Below are 19351 nucleotides of genomic sequence, written 5' to 3'. Positions count from 1 at the left end.
CTCTTTCTTTTTTCTTTCTCCTATCTCTCGTTTTCCCATTCCATTATTCTGTACATCCGATTCGGCGCGTGCCAGAGCGCTTGCTGTAATCGCGCAACAAGTAGAAGTTTCGCTAGTTATTTATTTATCCGTCAATTACACTCTCCGATTCCATCCTCAATGATATTGAGAAAACAATTATGAAGACACTGTGCTGTAGTTTGAAGCGGTGATATAAATAAGCATGCTTGTGGAAATATGGAGTTTGATAGAAGAATATGAGTGTGGAGTACAGAAAATAAGTTAGTAATGATTGAAGTAATTCATCATGAAGGTGCGTGCAGAACTATCAATCAAAACTCTTTAATGAATTCTTTTGATGACTTTTAAATCACTTTTAATGAATACTTTTCCCACTCTTTCTCCCTCTACCTTTCTTCTCTCTTTTTTCTAACACACCCTCAGCTTTTCCTTTATCTCTGCTGGCTCTCTCTCCTGCTCATTCATCTCCATAATATCAATAATTCACTCTCATTAGGCTGTATTTCTCTCTCGTTTATACCGGTACAACAATTTTTAACCCTTCCTTCCAACTTTTTACTTTCCTTGCCCTATTACCATAGGTAAGGAAAGTATTGCTTTCCGAAAAAAATTAAGGTACCCCAATTTCTAAATTTCCATACGTTTCAAGGTCCCCTGAGTCTTGGGTGTTGGTCTGTGTGTGTGTATGTGTGCATGTCTGTGAACACGATAAAAATTTCAAGTGGAAAAGATTGAGAGTGAAAATCTCTACAATTAATGATGAATAACATTTCCACCTAAAATTGAAAATATGCTCGAAATTCGAGAAAATGTGATTATTTAATTGCAAACTGTTGGCAACTGTTGATTCTATTAGATCATTCACTATGAAGAGATAGCAGTCCTCGTGTGTCTCCAGCGTTATTATCCTGTCACCAGCTGGCTTGGATCTTTGAATAGTAGACTTGAGATGCGCGTGTACACTAGCGTCAGGTGATCAATTTTCATAACGGCAAGGAAAGTTGTGTGAGTGCGCCAAACCAGATTTTTTATAATTTACAGGCACATTTCAGCTTTCTAAATCAATATTCTCAGTTTTCTTTCTCCAAACTAATACAAACTACTTTATACTTACCTTCTTCTTGTTTACAAAGTCGGACATTCTAGTATTTATAGACATATTATGAATATACTATTGGCTACCCACTGTAACAGGAGACGAATATAGTCTTGTAGAGGTATATTCCAGTAAATAACTAATAGTGAGTAGGTTTTTGATTTTGTATTCAAATTTTTAAAATAAATGCAATATTTCTCAAGTTTTTAATTTATTGTGATACATTCTGTGATTCAATTAGAGTTTAAAATCAACCTTCGAGATTCAAAATTTTTAAATTATTATTCCTGGACCGAAAATCAAGTGACGAATCAGTGTGTGATTACATAACTTCTTTTGGACAACATTAACATTTTATAAAAATTTTTGGAGACAAATAGGCCTAGTACAGGCTCAGCCTAGTTTTTCCTCCAATGTCATAATTGTATTATGATTATAGTGTTTTATACAATGAATGAATGAAAATTTATTGTCTGTATTACAAAGTAACATTTGTATTTATGGAATAAAAAATATTTGTATTTGAATAATATCATACTTGCAGCTCTAGCGCCAATCCTCCTCATCTCTCTAATATTATTGAACGTCTATTTTGCCACTCTACCATCCTCTATGCTGTAACAGCTCGTAAATCTTCTTTCATCCTCTTTCCTTGGTCAATCTCCTCCCATCGTTCAATTCTTATCAAAAGATTTGTCTCGAAACCTCTTTCATTCGTGTCACAGATGAATCCTTCTTCTTTCCTCTCTCTTATTTGCCTTCTTCTTTTCATTCCTCTTCTTCACTGCACTCCTCCCCCTTCTACACCTCATTGTACTCATCCTTCTCCTCCACCTCTCTGTCCTTTTCTCCATTTCATCCTTTTCTCAGCATTCTCCTCCTCATTTTCCTTCACCTGCTCCTCATTTTCCTCCACCTCCTCCTCATTTTCCTCCACCTTCTCCTCCTCCTCCTCCTTCTCATTACCCTCCACCTCCTCCTCCTCCTTCTTATTTTCCTCCCCCTACTCCTCATTTTCCTCCACCTTCTCCTCCTCCTCCTCCTCCTCCTCCTCCTCATTTTCCTTCACCTCCTCCTCATTTTCCTCCACCTTCTCCTCATTTTCCTACATCTTCTCCTCCTCCTTCTCATTTTCATTCACCTCCTCCTCATTTTCCTTGACCTCCTCCTCATTTTCCTCCACCTTCTCCTCCTCCTCCTCCTCCTCCTCATTTTCCTCCACCTCCCCCCTTCTCCTCCTCCTTCTCATTTTCCTTCACCTCCTCATTTTCCTCCACCTCCTACTCCTCCTCATTTTCCTCCACCTCCTCCTTCTCCTCCTCCTCCTCCTTCTCCTCCACATCATTTTCCTCCTCCTCCTCCTCTTCCTCCTTCTTCTCCACATCATTTTCCTCCTCATCCTCATTTTCCTACAACTTCTACTCCTCCTCCTACACCTCTGCCCTACCAACCTCCTTTTTACTCCTCCTACCCCTCATTCTTCTCTCCCTCCTCCTCCTCATTCTCCTCCACCTTCTCCTCCTTATCCTCCACATCATTTTCCTCCTCTTCCTCATTTTCCTATACCTTCTCCTCCTCCTCCTACTCCTCTACCCTACCAACCTCCTTTTTACTCCTCCTACCACTCATTCTCCTCTTCCTCCTCCTCCTCCTACTCCTCTTCCCTACCAATCTCTTTTTTCTTCTCCTTCTTCTCAGTCTCCTTCTGATCTCCTCTCACTCCTTTTCATTCTCATCCCAATCCTTCTCCTCCTCCTCCTCATCCTCCTCTTCCTTCACCTCCTCCTTCACCTCCTCCTTCACTACCTCCTTCACCTCCTCCTTCTCCTCCCTCTCCTAATCCTCCTGCTCCTCATCCTCTACCTCAGTCCTCCTCTTCCTCTTCCTTTCTCACTACCTTATTCTCTTCTTCTGCTAGCTGTATCTTCCTCTTCTTCTTCTTCTTCTTCTTTTTCTTCTTCTTCTTCTTTTTCTTCTTCTTCTTCTTTGTCTTCTTTCTCTAATTCGTCTCCTGCCTCCACTTATTCTTTTTCACAACACCAACAACAGATTAAGGTGCACTTCTTTGTAGTTAGCTTCACGCGATGGATGATGGTCAGTTTCCGATATTGCAAACCATAAACGACCTCACATCCTCAAAGAAAATGTTAGTTTTGCTAAAACTACGTTCCGCTCAAGACAGAACATTGTCTCGCTTCTGCTATCAAATCTTGTAGTACCGTACTTTTCAAAATCTTGTTCTCATCAATTCTTGTTCCATTTATAATAATTTATCGTACCTGAATTTTTCTCAATCTTCATCAAGCTGTGGTTTTTATCGGATAGTCTCCGGATTATTGTAACTTCTGTTTTTTCTCAATAAGATCAAAAGTGCGTAAATGTGATTATTGTATTACGAATAGTGAAGTGAGTGTATGAGATTTGGAACTGAAATGAGCTGAAATCAGAATTACAATGATGGTAATATTCGATGTGGGTAACTTAGTCAGCCCTAGTAAATTTGGATTATTTCATATAGGTAAGGAATTTTCAAACTTCTTACAGTATGCCTACATTCTAGTTGAGTTTTCATGTTTTTCACAAACTCAATATAACCAGAGAAAACTTCTATAATATGTGTATTTTCTCATTTTTATAGTCTATTTATAGTCTATAGAATGTATCTAATAATAGACACTTATTGACATGGGCTACTTTTAAATTAATAAAACAAAATAAATCTTATAGCACCCTTTATTTTAAAGTTTTTTTTAAAAATAAAGGGTGCTATAAGATTTATTTTGTTTTACTAATAATAAACTTATAAGTCTTTTTTTATAAACTTCTATAATGCTGTATTCTGTGATATTACTTATCAAAGATTGAGAAATTACTTTCAAGAGAGCATTATTGAAATATCAATTGATTCATTCATCAAACTGATTATTACTGTATATGGAATGATAATCTTATGATAAATCCTATTTTAAGTCATTGAAAATTATATTTCTGACTAGCAGGTAACCCGTGCTCCGCAAGGATCTAATTAAAAACTTGACAAACTGGGAACTTGATCTACTGAAATCTCGAAGAATTGATAATAGGCCTACAACCATCCTCGGTAAATTAAGAATCTATATTCAAAATTTAAAGTTATTCAGTTCAGTAGTTGAGACGTGATGATGCGTCATTCGTGAATCTCTTATATACCCTACATGTATAAGCCGATTCTTTCCTTTATTATTATAGATGATGAGTAATTTTCCAATGAAATCACATTAATAATAATTGGCTGATGTAGTCTATTCTCTTTACCAGTGTCAGCTTGACTATCAATTTATTCTCAATGGAGAATTCTGGATAAATGCGATTTTTCCTGTTATATATTGTCAATAGAAAAGGCATTAAGACAGTGGCGGTTGATCGATATTTGAAAAAAAAAACAATTAATCTGAGTAAACTAACTAAAGTAAATTAAAACTAGCTAGGATAAATCAGACCATATACGGTACGTGTGATCTAATCACTGAGCAAGCGAAACTTCATGATATAATTTTTATACTCACCGTAGCGTTAGTTTACAGTGTTGTTTGTTAACTAACTGAACAATATTCTTACCATATTTCCAAAAGTTGTTGAACTGAGGGTTCTTCAAGGGCCAAGCCACAAGAAGCCTTTTTTCAGGCATTTCCAGACGAGTCGGCAGGGCACGAAGCTCTCCGATCGGCTCATTATCAGCTGATTCCCGAACGTCAATCCAACAGCCAATCGGAGCAGAGCTTCATGTTTTGTCGTCTGAAAACACTTGAAAAAACGCTTCGTGTGGCTTGGCCCTAATTGTGATCAAATAAAACGTCATACAATTCTATTCTATTGTGAATATTATATAGTAGGCCTAAAATAAAAACTATGAAAACTGTTTTCAATTCAAATTTGGAAAAAATATAATTTTGTTGACTGAGACTGGTTAGTAAGAATAGCTTCCAGCAAACTTACTTTGAATTTTGAAAAAGTTCTCGCTCTGGCCAATTTTGTGATAAATGTGGACCTTGAACTTGAATTACATCAAAGATGTATTTTATTTGTGAGAAATTGAACTAGTCCCCGGTTTCACTAAGCTCGGTCAAGACATTTGAACTTGCGGTTAAATCAGCTACGATATACAACGAGTGCGCGGGAACATTTATGTGAACATTTTGATTCTCAAATATAATTTGAATGTTCGCATAATAACATTTAAATGTTCAATATTGTATTATTGATTTAATAATGAGCAGTTCGTGATGGAAAACAACATTGAAGAAGTTCATATTGTTTTAAATAGTATACCTGATTCGACCATTTTCAAATGTCTTGACCGACGAGCTTGGTAAAACCGGACATTGGAATTCCAAAATTTTCATCCCAATTTATATTTCAATGTAACGTGTAATAATTTTATGAATTATCATCAGCACCGAATTATGTGCAATATATTATATTGGAAGATCTTGAAACGTATAATTATAGAGAAACAATAGCATAAGTAGATATCCCATGGTATAGGGTGTTTATGTCGCAACTTTTACTGTTAGTATCTCAAGCTGATAGTCTACGTAGTTCTTTCCTGTGAAGCTTTTTGACGCTATTAGTCTCTCATATTGTGCCGTTCATACACTCTTACCCGGTCAAAACAGTAAAAATCGACAGTAATCGGCTTGAGATAACAGTGAAAGTTGCGACATAAACGCCCTATATACCATGGGATATCTACTTACGCTATTGTTTCTCTATGGTATAATCGCACCATAACTTCATCCACGTTAAGTCACAGTATGATGCCTCTCACTTTGAGATGATAAAAATAATATCCTTCATATACTTCATCCTTCTTGTATTGTTCTCACTTCTAGGAAATGAATAGTATATTTTTTTGTATAGTTGAGAAGTTGATAATGTGGTAATTATTCATATTGAATGAAAAAGACTAAGAAATTGTCAAAAAAAACACTGATTTATTGATAATTAGAATCAATAAATCAGTGGTTTTTGACAATTTCTTAGTCTTTTTCATTCAATATGAATAATTACCACAATATCAATTGATAATTAGAATCAATAAATCAGTGGTTTTTGACAATTTCTTAGTCTTTTTCATTCAATATGAATAGTATATGGTGATGTGTAGGCCTATATTGGATTTTCAGAATAAGATATAATTAGAATTATTTAAAAGCGAAAAATGATATTTTCTATTTCAGGGGTTCTTGTGCTGCTTCTGGTAATCGATCTGAGACCAGCTAAGCCCGATAAGAAAGACGTGCAAAGACAATCAAGTGAACAATATGATCCATACAAAATAAATTTCGATAGAGAATTCAACCTGGAAAACAAATCCGATTCAATACGATCAAATGACTGGAAACCGATTATTCACAATGAGACCAGCTACAGGAGACTGTATTTGAGGAGAGTGAATGTCTTCGAAAGCCAGAAAATCACAAACAAAACTGATTCACGACAAAATTTGACTGAAGATACACAAGATAAGAAGTTACCAAATCTATTCCGAACTCTACGTCTAGCCAATGTTGGTAAGGGAGTTGACAGTCTCCCTGATAATGAAGAGGATGATTTAAGACAAAAGAAGCGTTACAGGCATAGCAAGAGGGTGAGAATAATAAAGCCACCCCATTTCTTGGTTCCTCCCCAGAAAAATCATCAGTCCTCTGCTCTTGAGAATGAAGCCAGGCAATTTTACAGAGTCTATCAAACCAAATACATGAAAACACCAGGGTATCAAAGCTCCGAAGAAAGCAGTAGAGAAGATGGCAATAAAGATGCATCTAAAAGAACTCCAAAGAACCGCGTGAAGAAGATCAGACGTAGACCGACCAATTATTTGAAACCACCAGTCATAACCCTCACCACAACCGAGCATATATTCTTCGTGAGGCCAAAAGAAACTACACCAATGTCAGTTCTTGATGATTATTCACCCGGTAATGATGAAGAAATATATGGAACAACTGAAAGAAACTTCCAAAGTGTAACTGGAAGCTTAGATGAGAGTTTGAACTTCAACACAACCAAACCAATCAAATACAGAGTGATACATTCTACAACAACTGAAGTCAACTCTATCAATCAATCATCTCAAACTTTAAGCCCAGTTGACAATATATCCAGTGATTCCCCTAGTACCTTTGCACCAAGAACGTACAATTTTGCTAATAGTCCTGTTATTGTTTATTCTGAAAATGATATTTTCGGATTGGGAGAAGTTTCCACGAATGGTATGAGGTGGAAACATGAGAAAAACGAAGTAAATGAGGAGAGATTATATCGTGATATGGTGGAAAATAATAAAAGTGGAAGGGGTGGGCGGCATTATGATGATCAAAGCAGGAGTATTGAGAGTGGAGGTGTGTATGTTGCGGATCCACCCAATTTCAATAATGATAAGGAAGATTCATGGTCACCAACAATTTTCAGAGGTTCAAGTGGAAGTGCAAGTTATGGAGGTTCAGGAACTCTTAGTACAGCTTATCAAGGTTCAGAAATAACTACCATTAAGTACAGAAGTCCAGAGACCAGTGGAGACTCTCCTGGTTTAACTACTGGTAGAAGTTATGTAGGTTCACAGAATACTACAAACTATAGTGGTTCAAATACTAGTCCAAATTATAGAGGTTCAGATATAGGGAGATTCCTTGGAGGTCCTGAAACAACTACAAGTTACAGAGGTCCAGAAACAGTTACAAGTTATAGGAGTTCAGGAACTGTTTCAGACTATGAAAATGTGAAAACAAGTGGAAGCTATGATAGAAGTCCAGGAACTACCTCAAATTTTCAAAATCCGGGACCAACAACTGTTTACAGTGATCAAGTATGGAAGACCAGTTCCTACATACCGGATGATAGTAGGAGTGGCTTTTATATTACAAACACTTATAAACCAACCGAGAATAAGTTATCAACGTTATCCGACATGCAAACGGGAATTTCAATTCAGGAAATCAATGATATGCTGCCCAATACAACGTCTGCCATCAAAATCAACCTGGAAGAAGAAGTCTCAGCACACACAGAAAGTTATTTTGAGCCGACAAAAATGGACAAAAATTTGATGTCTCCAGAAGTACAAAAATCAGGAATGACTGTTTCCAAACTGGATTTGAATCATGTTTTGAATAAAAGTGGTGAGGTATTGCATCAGTGGATTGCAAGGTTCGATCCTAACGAGGACAACAATTTTAAGACCAGTGGACGGAGTTTTGGTGCTAGCAAATATGGAGGGGATAATTCGTTGGATTACCAGGATTTGGCGGATCGGCAAGTGAAGCTACATGTGGCAGAGTCCGGTCATTTCCGCAAGGGGCAATTCGTCGAGAAAGGACTCCTTCTACAGCAGAATAGTAAGTTTATAAATACGCAATTACAATTAGGGCTGAGCATGGCATATGAAATTTGGAATTTTCTTTGTTTGCATGTTTTGTTTTGCTGAGGATGATGCCCACATGAGCTGTAGGCTTGTGCGTGGTTAATGAGACGGATGATGATGAGAGATGAGTGCACCTATACTATATTCATACCTACTCTCATATAACATTCTATATTTTAGCTACATATAGCCTAATATTATATAATCTGTACTATCAAGGATTCGAGACTACATACGGTACGGTATGTCATTTATCATGCATGAAAGCAGTATGCACTATTATCATTTAGGCTTTTCATAAACGGATGGCTCTATTTTATATTTAACGTTATTTGCAACTTATTAGCATGAAGTAGATTTTCCATGTCACCAATCTAATTTTAAAATACAGTATTACCGACATTTTGAAATGATATTATATTATCATTGTGAATATGCAAGAGGATATTATTCATTCACTATAATTCTAAATCATACCACTCTGGGAAATGTATGTTTATTATTTGATAACTTTTCAAACCTATTTAAATTTCTTAACTTTCTCCCATTTCCAATCTTTACAGTATTGTTCCAATCAATTCTACTATCAATGATGAACTGCTTGTTAATAATTCGATTTTGAACTATTTTCGACGACAAAAATAGGTACCGGTAGTAAAATTTAACTGTAGTCAATAATAGTTCAAGAACAAATTATTTTGTTTTCATTCACTAGTCACATCGATCTGGATTAAAATAGCAAGCATATTAATTTTCAGAGACTGCCCAATAGGAATAATTCAAAAAAGTGTATTTTTCCAAAATGTAAAATGAAGAATGCATATAAAAGTAGGTATCAAACCGAAATACTTTTCTGTAAAATCACTTGCTATTGAATCCTTGCTAAGGAAAAACGAATCGAAAAACCCCTTAATTTCTATATATATATATATATATATATATATATATATATATATATATATATATTATATTGTTTTATCAAGAAAACTGTTAGTTTTATTGGAAAAATTGTATATAGGACTAACATTGTAGTGCATAATGTAATAAATCGAATGACATATAATCCTATTATATTAAGCGATTAATTTCTGTATTTATATATCTGGTTATTTATGTTTAACGGATCTCGAAAACGGCTCTAATGATTTTCACAAAATTTGGAACATAGTAGGTTTATGATATAAAGATTCGATTGCACTAGGTCTCATCCTTGAGAAAACTCGCTGAACGATATTAAAAGGATAATTCATCCTTGGCTGAAACAGCTGTGGATAGTAAAAAAGTGAGTATGTGAAAAATAAAAATATCGCATCCCCGAAATTCATAAGATGACGTATAGCGAGCTGTGAAATATAGAAACGATCATTTTAGAGAATTGTGTTCTATTTATCAATAAATTAATAAGAATAACGAGCGAAGCCGGTGCCCCGATATTAGAACATTATACGGTGAATGATTACAGTCGAGATAATTGATGTCCCGTGATTACCTGCATTATTCAACTTTGAGGGATGCTAAGGGGGAAAGCCGCAGGATAATTTGTTGTGGCTTTTAAGAAAATTACCCTCAAGGAGGGCTGTATCAATGGTGAGAGATTCAGCTTTCATCTAATTTTCGGACCGAAAAAACCTTTATTGACTGGGCTAATTTGAAAGCTGCTATTCAACATAATTAATCAAATTATATTTTTATATAATCTATTTTTCTAGATGTGATTCCTGGAGAGGCTGGAACTGACTATCCAATCCTAAGTAAGCCTCCTCATAACTCTCGATTTATGTGTAAAGCAGACGGTCTTCGCTACGTTGCTGATGTATCTTCAGGTTGTCAGGTAATTCTTACTTTCATCACAGTACTTTGAAGCACTCAAATCAAAATATATGGGATTGGGGAAGGCTTATAAGAGAGTGTAACAATAGGCTTCCATTAGGATGAAGCTCTCAACCGTTTATATTATTTTATCATTGATAAGTGCAAATCACCCTAAAATAAAATCTTGGGGGTTGGTCCCAAAAAAGGCCAGCAGCATTGTTAGAATGACTACTGACCTACTAAGGATATTTTTTGTGCATAGGCTGAGGGGATAACCCCTCTGTGTATTATAGGCCTATTATTGTCTCAAAAACTGTAATAGATTATATTTGAGCAGAGATGAGTTTTCAATCTTCATAATCGACATTTCAAAAATCAATTATGATTATCGAATTATTATAATGACGGTTTCATCGATTGTGTGAATCCAAGTCTGGATTTTTGGACTGGGAATGGTTTTTTTGAAGATGAATAGTTCAGATGAATATAAGTTCAGACTATAATATTTGCTTTTGTTTGTAAAAAATAGGGAAAGCAACAGTTTTCATTGAAAGCCTCTCTTTTTTCAGGTAGCCAATCTAAAGAACAAATAGCTCTGTGACTATATAATATAACATACCGTAACTCTATTATCATAATATTCATCCAAATTCGATCTAACCTAGGTTACTACAGTATAATGAATAATATTGAACTATCATTAGAAGGAAAATCCAAAATAATAATCATTCATTAATTAGCATTTGAACAAATGCAATTTCCAATTTATTCCCATCCGTAGAATAATATTGGAATTCATTGTAACATAAGCTTCAGTCAAAAAATTGAGACAATTGACAAATCCTTTAAATCCATGAAGGATTCATGACACGTGACATAAAAATAATCTATGGACTGCAAACAAAACTTCATTCACAAAAATTTTCATTTTAAAATAATTATTTATAATTTTCTTATTGTTTCTAGAAAAATAATTCATTTAGAGGATTACTAAGAATCCTTTTCTATTCACAATAATACTATATATATGTACATCATCACTATAATTTCTTGGCACGTCAGCAACTCTAAACAACAGCCTTCTTATAGACCTATTAATAAAATTTTCACACTTATGTTACATCAATTAGTATAAAAATTTATTAAATATCTCTTAAAAGAGCGTCTAGTTCATAGTTCTGAAGGAATTAAAAATTTCCGGCACAGAGAGTTAGTCATATATTATATTTTATCATAACATTGTATAAAATTAAGTAATATTGGTGGTGCTTATTGCGCAGGTATTTTATATGTGCGTTGGGGAGGGACCAGGTGAGCCAATGCTTTGCCCCAATGGGACTTTGTTCAGTCAGGACTTCCTGGTTTGCGACTGGTGGTACAACGTCGAGTGTCGCTACAAGAAATAACGGACACCACTAAAAACTGAAAAGTTCTACAACGACTACTCCAACGGTAATCACAAACGGTAATTACTCGTTAACAGTTCAACCAGCCAGCAGCAGCCCGCTTCCAGGCCGATTTCAATTTCCTTTTTGACAAGTTCAATTCAAATTTATGAACCTTGCTTCCAAATCTATAGTGGCAATAGTTCTGCAAAATAAAAATATTCAATATTTGACTTGAGTTGAAAAACAAACAATCAGTAAGAATTGATGAGAAACAATATAAAACTTATAGTACCCTTTTATTAAAATATTTCAAAAACTTTAAAACAAAGTTTACCCTTTAATAAAAGGGTACTAAAGGTTTTATATTGTTTTCACTAATTTGAATAAAGTAGACCACATAAGTGAAGTGATTTTAATCAGTAAGAAACTAATTTGGTTGAATAAAATTAATTTAATTTCCTTAAAATCACGATTTAATTAGAAGAGTTCATTTGATAATAATTATTGAAAAGAGACAAAATAATTGTTATTGTAAAACAATAATCTCAGGTTTGAATAGTACATAATTATCTGAGCTCTATGTCGTCTATTTTTATAAAGTTCTGCAACTGATTTTGACTGCTGCCTCTCTATTTGAATCTCTCAATATATTTAGCTCTATATTCAGCTTATGAATACAGTGGCAGTATATGTAATTCAATTCAGTTTTATAGAAATAAACATTTCATGGAAGTGATTTCTGTATTGAAGAAAATATATTTTCTGTTTCTTTCACATAGGAGAAGAATTGAAAATGTAACTTGTAAAATATTATAAATATCTATTTATTGAAGAAAGTTGTACAGCAATATTCATAATAATTTATAAATTTATATAGAAATATAGATAACTTTTTAAAAAGTTGCATGCGGCGTCAGTTTTTTCCTCCTATGCGTCAGTTTTTTCCAAGCCTCTCTCATCTAATAATCATCAGTAAATGAGATTCAGGTTCGGATTCGTGAGAGAATTTCTTGATTACTTTTTATGAACTCAATTAACTTGGTTTTACAATTGAGGACAAACTCAATGCCTAGCAACCAATATCATCAACTAATCAGTATTATTATAACTGGTACTCTTGATTGCTGATATAATTAATTCCTTTTCAGCTCTAAGTTTCTCCTTGAAAATTGGTCATGAATTTATTTAATCATTCAGAATGTCACAACTTTCAGTGAAGAAGAAATGCGCACTGATATATCAAACTTGAAGATGAATATTGATTGTAGTTGATATTGACTCTCAGTAATGACTTATAGATACAAAATAAAAATATCCAATCATGTTTCTACAAGAATATATCATTTTTATAATATGAAAAAATAAAAATATCAATGTAACAGAGGTGGCTTACCTACCCACTTTTCAAAACAATCTTCTTATTTTTGTTGACAACATTTTGTACCATTTTTTTGGTATCATTTTGTGTTGGATTTTGTACCAAGTTTTTCAGCTTCGCCTATGGTGTCGGGAAGCCTTGCATTTATGGTCTCAGGGAATAGAAATGATAGTCCAGCAGCTATCAAAGCAGTCGTTCCCCAAACATACATTGGATCTAATGGTTTCGCCTGGGGAAAAATTATTCAATTTGAAGAAAATCTTTCAACAATTTCAGATAAGATACATCAAACATCAAAACAAAATGGATTATGTGACACAATACAAAACAATCTTGAATATAAGTGGAAAATAGTCACTTCATAATCATGTCAAAAAAGTCACAGATGATGACCATTTCGAGAAAGAATCCTTTTAGAGAAAAGTAAAAACATAAAGCCTACAATGAAATCCAAATCTGGTTGAAGTCCTTTGAATATTATTTTCAGCTGAACTGGATGCATGTATTTCTACGCATATTCTTACACGGTTTCTAGAACATTAATAATTTATAATTGACCCACATCTATATTAAATCTTTAAGTTTAATGGTACATTAGATTTAATAAGAGTCCTTGAAACTGGGTCTCAGTCGACTAATAATCACAGATGCTAGTGGATAAAGATCCCGGATTCAAACCCGCTCATCACCAAAGGTTTTTGACAAGATCACTCCCGTTTTATCGGTTGGGCACGTTAAACTGTCGGTCCCAGCTGGAGTATGACAGTCGTAAGGCTCATTGACGGCTTAAATTATAATAATATTCAGGCGAGGTGGTAGAACCTTCCCGCAAGGGACTCCCCACCATCAAAAGCCATATACGAATCAACTTTTTTACACGCAGATGCTATATTTGATATATCACCAGCTCACAAGGGCCTATCTTTGATCCCATAAGGATTGAAGGAAATGTTTGAAGTGTTGATGATGTTCTATGTAATACATTGTTGTTGAACATCCATATCAAAATCAAATCAAAATCAGATTGTTAATAATTGCCAATCATTCAGTCTAATGTATACAGTAATCAAACAGTTCTTCAGTCCAATGTACCATATTAAACTTATAGATTTAACATAGAGGTGAGTCTATTAGAAATGATTAATGTTCTAGAAATCGTGTAAAAATATGCGTCGAAAAACATGCATCCAGTTAAGCTGAAAACAATTGTAAGGACTTGAACCAGATTTGAATTGCATTGTATGTTTTTGCTTTTATAAAACTACTTTAATATTTTAAATTATATGTCTTTCTATTGACATGTTTGCTGCACCTAGTTGTTCAAAATCACTGCCGGCGCACAAGTTGTTCTTTGCCGGTAGTACCATTTTGTAAGTTAGAATATTTACTTCATCAATCTGTATTATTTTATGGCAAGATAAATGAATTAGATTTGAATGATTTTAGAAAAAATATATACAACTTTATATCTACAACAGTAACTATATATATACAACAGTAATATATCTCTAAAAAATAAATATATGATTACCGTACCAAAAACTGTTAAAAATTTTATATTTTCTTGTAATTATCACTTTTGAAAAAAAAGTTAATTGAAATGACTCTATAATATTTTACTTACGAGAAAAGCTGTTTGCGGAGCAAGCATGGAGCCGACATGACCGAACATTGAACAAATGCCCAGCAAAGAGTTTCTGAGTTCAGTTGGAAACATTTCGGCAGTAAAAATGTAGATCACAGCAAATGCAAATGTTATCGAAAATTTCCCAATCAGCATCAGAAGGAACTGCAGTGTGGCATAGTCTGTTGAATTATTAAAAATTATATATAACTAGGGTTTCATGGTAAATTTTTAAGGTATTTTTGAACATTATAGGTTCCAATATTAGATATTTGATGATATCAAATGTTTCAATCAAGATAGTAGGTTTTTGATATAGGTAGACGTTTTCGTACATATACAGGTAGGAAATTGGATGTATGTAAGATTATATTATGACGAAGTCATAAAGTTGAATTTATGTTGAAGTAATAGAAATCAAACCTATATATGACTGCAGATGTGATATGAATTGAATCTAGTAAATTATACGTCTTTTTAACATTATTGGAAAGCAATTGAGAATCTCCATGGTAAAATAATAACCGCAAATATCAGAAAAATATATACCGTACTCTAATTTTATATCTAATCAGAATATGGTGTAGGCCTACTTGGAAAAATAATATCAATAAAGACAAATACGTTCTTCGTAGTTTTTTGAGATCAATCTAAAACGGGTGGGTTTGTAAAATCTATATCCTCGTGAAATTATCAGATGGACTTTTATTGAAAGAAATATAAGCTACGTATTAAAATGATAATTATTTTCCAGTTCATCTTGATAAATCCACTATTATGGATATGCAGTTGAACGTTTTATATTAAAATCTTATAACGAGTCTGCTGATTTTTATAGCTACAGTTTGGACTACAAATCACTGTAGATGCATCATTTTAGTAGTTTCAGATATCTCTATGAGAGCGCTAAACCAAGCGATATATTCCATTATGTACGACAAAAATTATAAAAAACTATTCACCCTATGCACAGCATGAAAGAATGAAGGTAGATCGTGAACGTCATTCCTTGTAAATGATATAAATAACAAAATATCATTGTGAAATGAACTTAGAAGTAGTATCATTTATTTGTTGAAAAATGAATGTAGAAGTAGGATAGGATTTTTCCAGCTTATTAAAACAAATTTTTCATGTATTGTACTCACCTCTACAGACATGAAACAAGAGACACGTAACTCCTGTGAGACCAAGAGAGAGATAGAGAGAAGGTCTCCGCCCCACTTGTTTGACATCCATCAGGATGTAAGTGGCTATGTAACCGGGCACTTCGCCCAAAAGTACAGTCATAATGAAGTTTTTGTATTTATTGCCAGCAACTGTCACAGATCTCAATGCCAAGCCAAAGAACACCATCGTTATTATACACCTGTAATATCAATAACTGATCAGCCTATAATCAATAACAGTGCGTATTCCATAAGTAACTTAATAAAGATGATAATTTTCTATAATTCCTACTACGACATTTGAATAAATTAACGGAAATTGATGATTTCATTAGAAATTACTGTTAACCAATTGTATGTTTATAGTTATTCGTGCAACTAGTGCGCAAAGTGACGTACCAAAAGAAACGTTTACGCACGAGCCGTAGGCGAGGAATGGTTTTTTTAGTGCAGCAGGGGAACTTTGTGCACGTATTTCACATTAAATTTTTCCTACAATTACCATTGAATATGAAAAGTGGTTGATTATGGGTAAAATGATGGCTGAAATGCATAAAATGTTTGTCTGTATAATTTTATTATTAATAACAACTTTAATTTATTTTAAACTTGATAATCCAATTGAAAATTAATAATCGATAACTTATTCAAATTAAAAATTAAATTAATCCAATTAATTTGAAAATTTGAATAATTTTGAGTGAATCTTAATTTATAAATAAATTTTTCAACCAATCAATTTATGAATGAAAAAATATTATCTATTTGAAATAATAAATAATTAATAATATTCAAAATGTATAATTTAATGAGTTCTCATTTTTATTTATTTGAAAATCAGTAAAAATATAGATAGAACAAATTCGCATTCAAAATACACGCCAACAATGTCAACAGCTGATTGGGATGGCTGCATGATAATATGCAAAGTATTAAGAGTACACAAAGTAATGCTTTGCGCACTAGAGCGGAAAAGTGATTCTTTGCGTTTTGTAATCAGTGCAGGAATGCTCACTTTTCAAGGTAACTGTAAGAAAAAATAATTACTATACAGTGAAACTGTTCATATTTTTAGCAAATGAGTGTATGAATGAACAATATTTGAATTTTCCGCAATAAAACAGAAGAAGTTTGAGATTGATTGACTGTTTTTATTTTGTGCTAGGCTATATGTATAAGTAGCATGAGAAAAAAAAATCAGAATATAATTATATTCTGTATAGCAATACAGAAATTATATACATATTATAATTCACGCAAAAAATAAAGATATAAGACTAAGTATAGTATAATTAATATAATATCCAATAGAATATAATTAATGCAATAAGTATATGTGTAAGACAATACAAAATAATAATGGACTGGAGACTGATTAAATAATAATAAAGGAACAAAAGTGAACCGTATGCAATATCAACTAAAATAGACAATGGAAAAAAAGAAAAAATCTGATGGATTAGAATCAGGCGATAAGGACTGATCACTCATCAACTCCAAGCAAGTGAGCATATAATCTTTTTTTGAAGAGGGAAAGATACATAGAATAGACTTAGAATAGACAGAGAATTGAGTTGGAAGACCATTCCACTCTCTGCAGGCTGTAGTGATGAAAGATGAGTTGAAGATGGATGAAGACGGTGATGAGGGATTTGAAGTGTGTACTAATGTGACCTGGTTTGACGAGCGGTGTGAACAGAAGCTAACAAAGTGAATGAATTACGAAGATAAGCTGGTCCTTCACTCCTCACTATTATCTTATACACAAGAATCAGGAGGAAGTATTTCCTTCGATTTTTGAGTTTCAGCCATTCCAGTTGCATGAAGTAGGGCGTTATATGCTCATCACGTCTAGCATCCCAAGGAAACCAAGGACAATGCTTTTGGTCTTCTGTGCATTGAGAATCAGCTTATGGGCAACAGTCCACTGCAGAAGTGAATCAATGCTCCGGTTCATGGACTGAACAACTTCCGAAATGCTTTCTTTTGGACAATGATGCCACTTCCGAAATGATTTCTTTTGGACAGACATAGATCATAAGATCATCAATCAATCATTCAATCAATCAATCAATAATCCTTTATTGTCATGGAACACAAAGTGTTGTAACAAACGTCAAAATACAATAATATTAAAAACAGTCAAGATATTTTAAAAATAATAATTATATAGTCAAAATAATATTTTTGTAAAAAAATTTTACAACAAGATTGGCAAATATCGTAATAAACAGCAGCAATTGATAAATAGTAGGTGTTAAAACAGGGTCCAACACAAGTCACAACAAAACTGTTACAGTTAAACAGATGAACACTGAAGCTATTCAAAAAATTCACCAACAGAATAAAGACATCTTTCTGTAAGTAAGCCTTTTATGTGTGACTTGAATAGTGAAGTACTCAACAGTCTTACTTCAGGGGCAAGCTCATTGAATAACTTAATGGACATGTTTCTCCAATTCCTTTGGGTACTTGCATATTGGTGAGAATCAATTCTGAGATTTGACCTTCCTCTGGTTTGATAATTATGTATGTCACCATTTCGACTATATTCATTGAGGTTTTTTTTCATGTACATCAGACAAGTAAAAACATATAAAGATGGGAGAGTCAAGACGCCTAGTTTACGAAAAAGCGGCCTACATGTTGCTAGAGGTGGTGCCTGACAAATTATTCGAATGGCCTTCTTCTGGAGTCTGAAAAGTTTAACAGATGCCGAACATTTTCCCCAGAGCTGAATCCCATAGGCTAAATGGCTATGGATGTGAGCATGAAAGACACTCATTAAAACTTCATGATTAACTATGTGAGTTAATCTACGTAGGACAAACAAACCCTCACTGGTTTGTAACCATGGTTTGCACCATCATAGGTGGTATGAGAAGTGATTATGACTCAATTAATTGAATATTTTTCAAAATTTCAACTTGAAGTAACTAAAATAATCATGAAGATAATTAGAATCTATATTACCAACAAAAAACAGCACAGAATATCCTGAACATTAGTGTGTGCGACTTTAGAATCTCCTTCATTGATGCTGATGTTTGTTTTCTCACACTGTTCCTTCTCTTAGTATTATCGATAGATCCCACTGACGAATTTCGAACCTGATAGAAATAGAAGATTCAGTGAGAGTTATTTTGATTGATTATTTTGAAATTCAATTATCATTGAAACTTCAAGGAGGGAATTCATCATTTCTATAATAATTGTATGAGATAAAAACCCCAAAGAACATTATAACAACACTGCTGATAATAATAGGCTATTGATAATGGTGATTTTCATCTTACGTGCACATTCATTAATATAACAAACAATTTTATCGATGTGAAGACATCCTCCAATGCAACCAATACATATGATTTTATGATTCAATACATTATTTTAGTATGGACGAATGAAAATATATGATAATAATAAGCTAGCAAAACTAAAGTTTCCTAGCAAAAGTGTTA

The 19351-nt window shown here is 33.7% G+C and overlaps 2 protein-coding genes across 7 annotated transcripts in view; one reads left to right on the top strand and one right to left on the bottom strand.

Annotated features, from left to right (window-relative positions):
* The first annotated feature begins 88 nt into the window (after positions 1–88).
* On the top strand, positions 89–12622 carry LOC120352460. 2 transcript variants are annotated; one of them, XM_039433066.1, is made up of 5 exons: positions 89–281; positions 3423–3635; positions 6337–8493; positions 10229–10350; positions 11612–11776. In XM_039433066.1, the coding sequence occupies exons 2-5, from the start codon at positions 3572–3574 to the stop codon at positions 11735–11737; spliced, it is 2469 nt and encodes an 822-aa protein (XP_039289000.1). In that variant the 5' UTR covers positions 89–281; positions 3423–3571; the 3' UTR covers positions 11738–11776. The 2 variants fall into 2 exon arrangements, with proteins under 2 accessions (XP_039289000.1, XP_039288999.1); XM_039433065.1 differs by lacking the exon at positions 89–281 and having other exon boundaries at positions 3081–3635; positions 11612–12622.
* Positions 11541–19351, bottom strand: part of LOC111046110 (solute carrier family 22 member 21) — a 33726-nt gene continuing 25915 nt past the window's right edge. For 3 of the 5 annotated variants that reach the window (XM_022331600.2, XM_039433068.1, XM_022331602.2), the window contains 5 exons: positions 18864–19000; positions 15870–16090; positions 14722–14903; positions 13117–13326; positions 11541–11921 (listed from right to left, as the gene is read on the bottom strand). In XM_022331600.2, the coding sequence (XP_022187292.2) occupies positions 13177–13326; positions 14722–14903; positions 15870–16090; positions 18864–19000 (690 nt within the window). In that variant the 3' untranslated portion in view covers positions 11541–11921; positions 13117–13176. Of the gene's footprint in view, positions 11922–13112; positions 13327–14721; positions 14904–15869; positions 16091–18863; positions 19001–19351 lie in introns of all 5 variants that reach the window. The other 2 variants (XM_022331601.2, XM_039433070.1) reach the window with 1 other exon arrangement.

The sequence above is a fragment of the Nilaparvata lugens genome, chromosome 7 (genome assembly GCF_014356525.2).
Source record: "Nilaparvata lugens isolate BPH chromosome 7, ASM1435652v1, whole genome shotgun sequence".
Taxonomy (NCBI): Eukaryota; Metazoa; Arthropoda; class Insecta; order Hemiptera; family Delphacidae; genus Nilaparvata; species Nilaparvata lugens.
The sequence above is the reverse complement of the archived record's forward strand: the minus strand, read 5'-3'. Positions and strand labels throughout refer to the sequence as shown.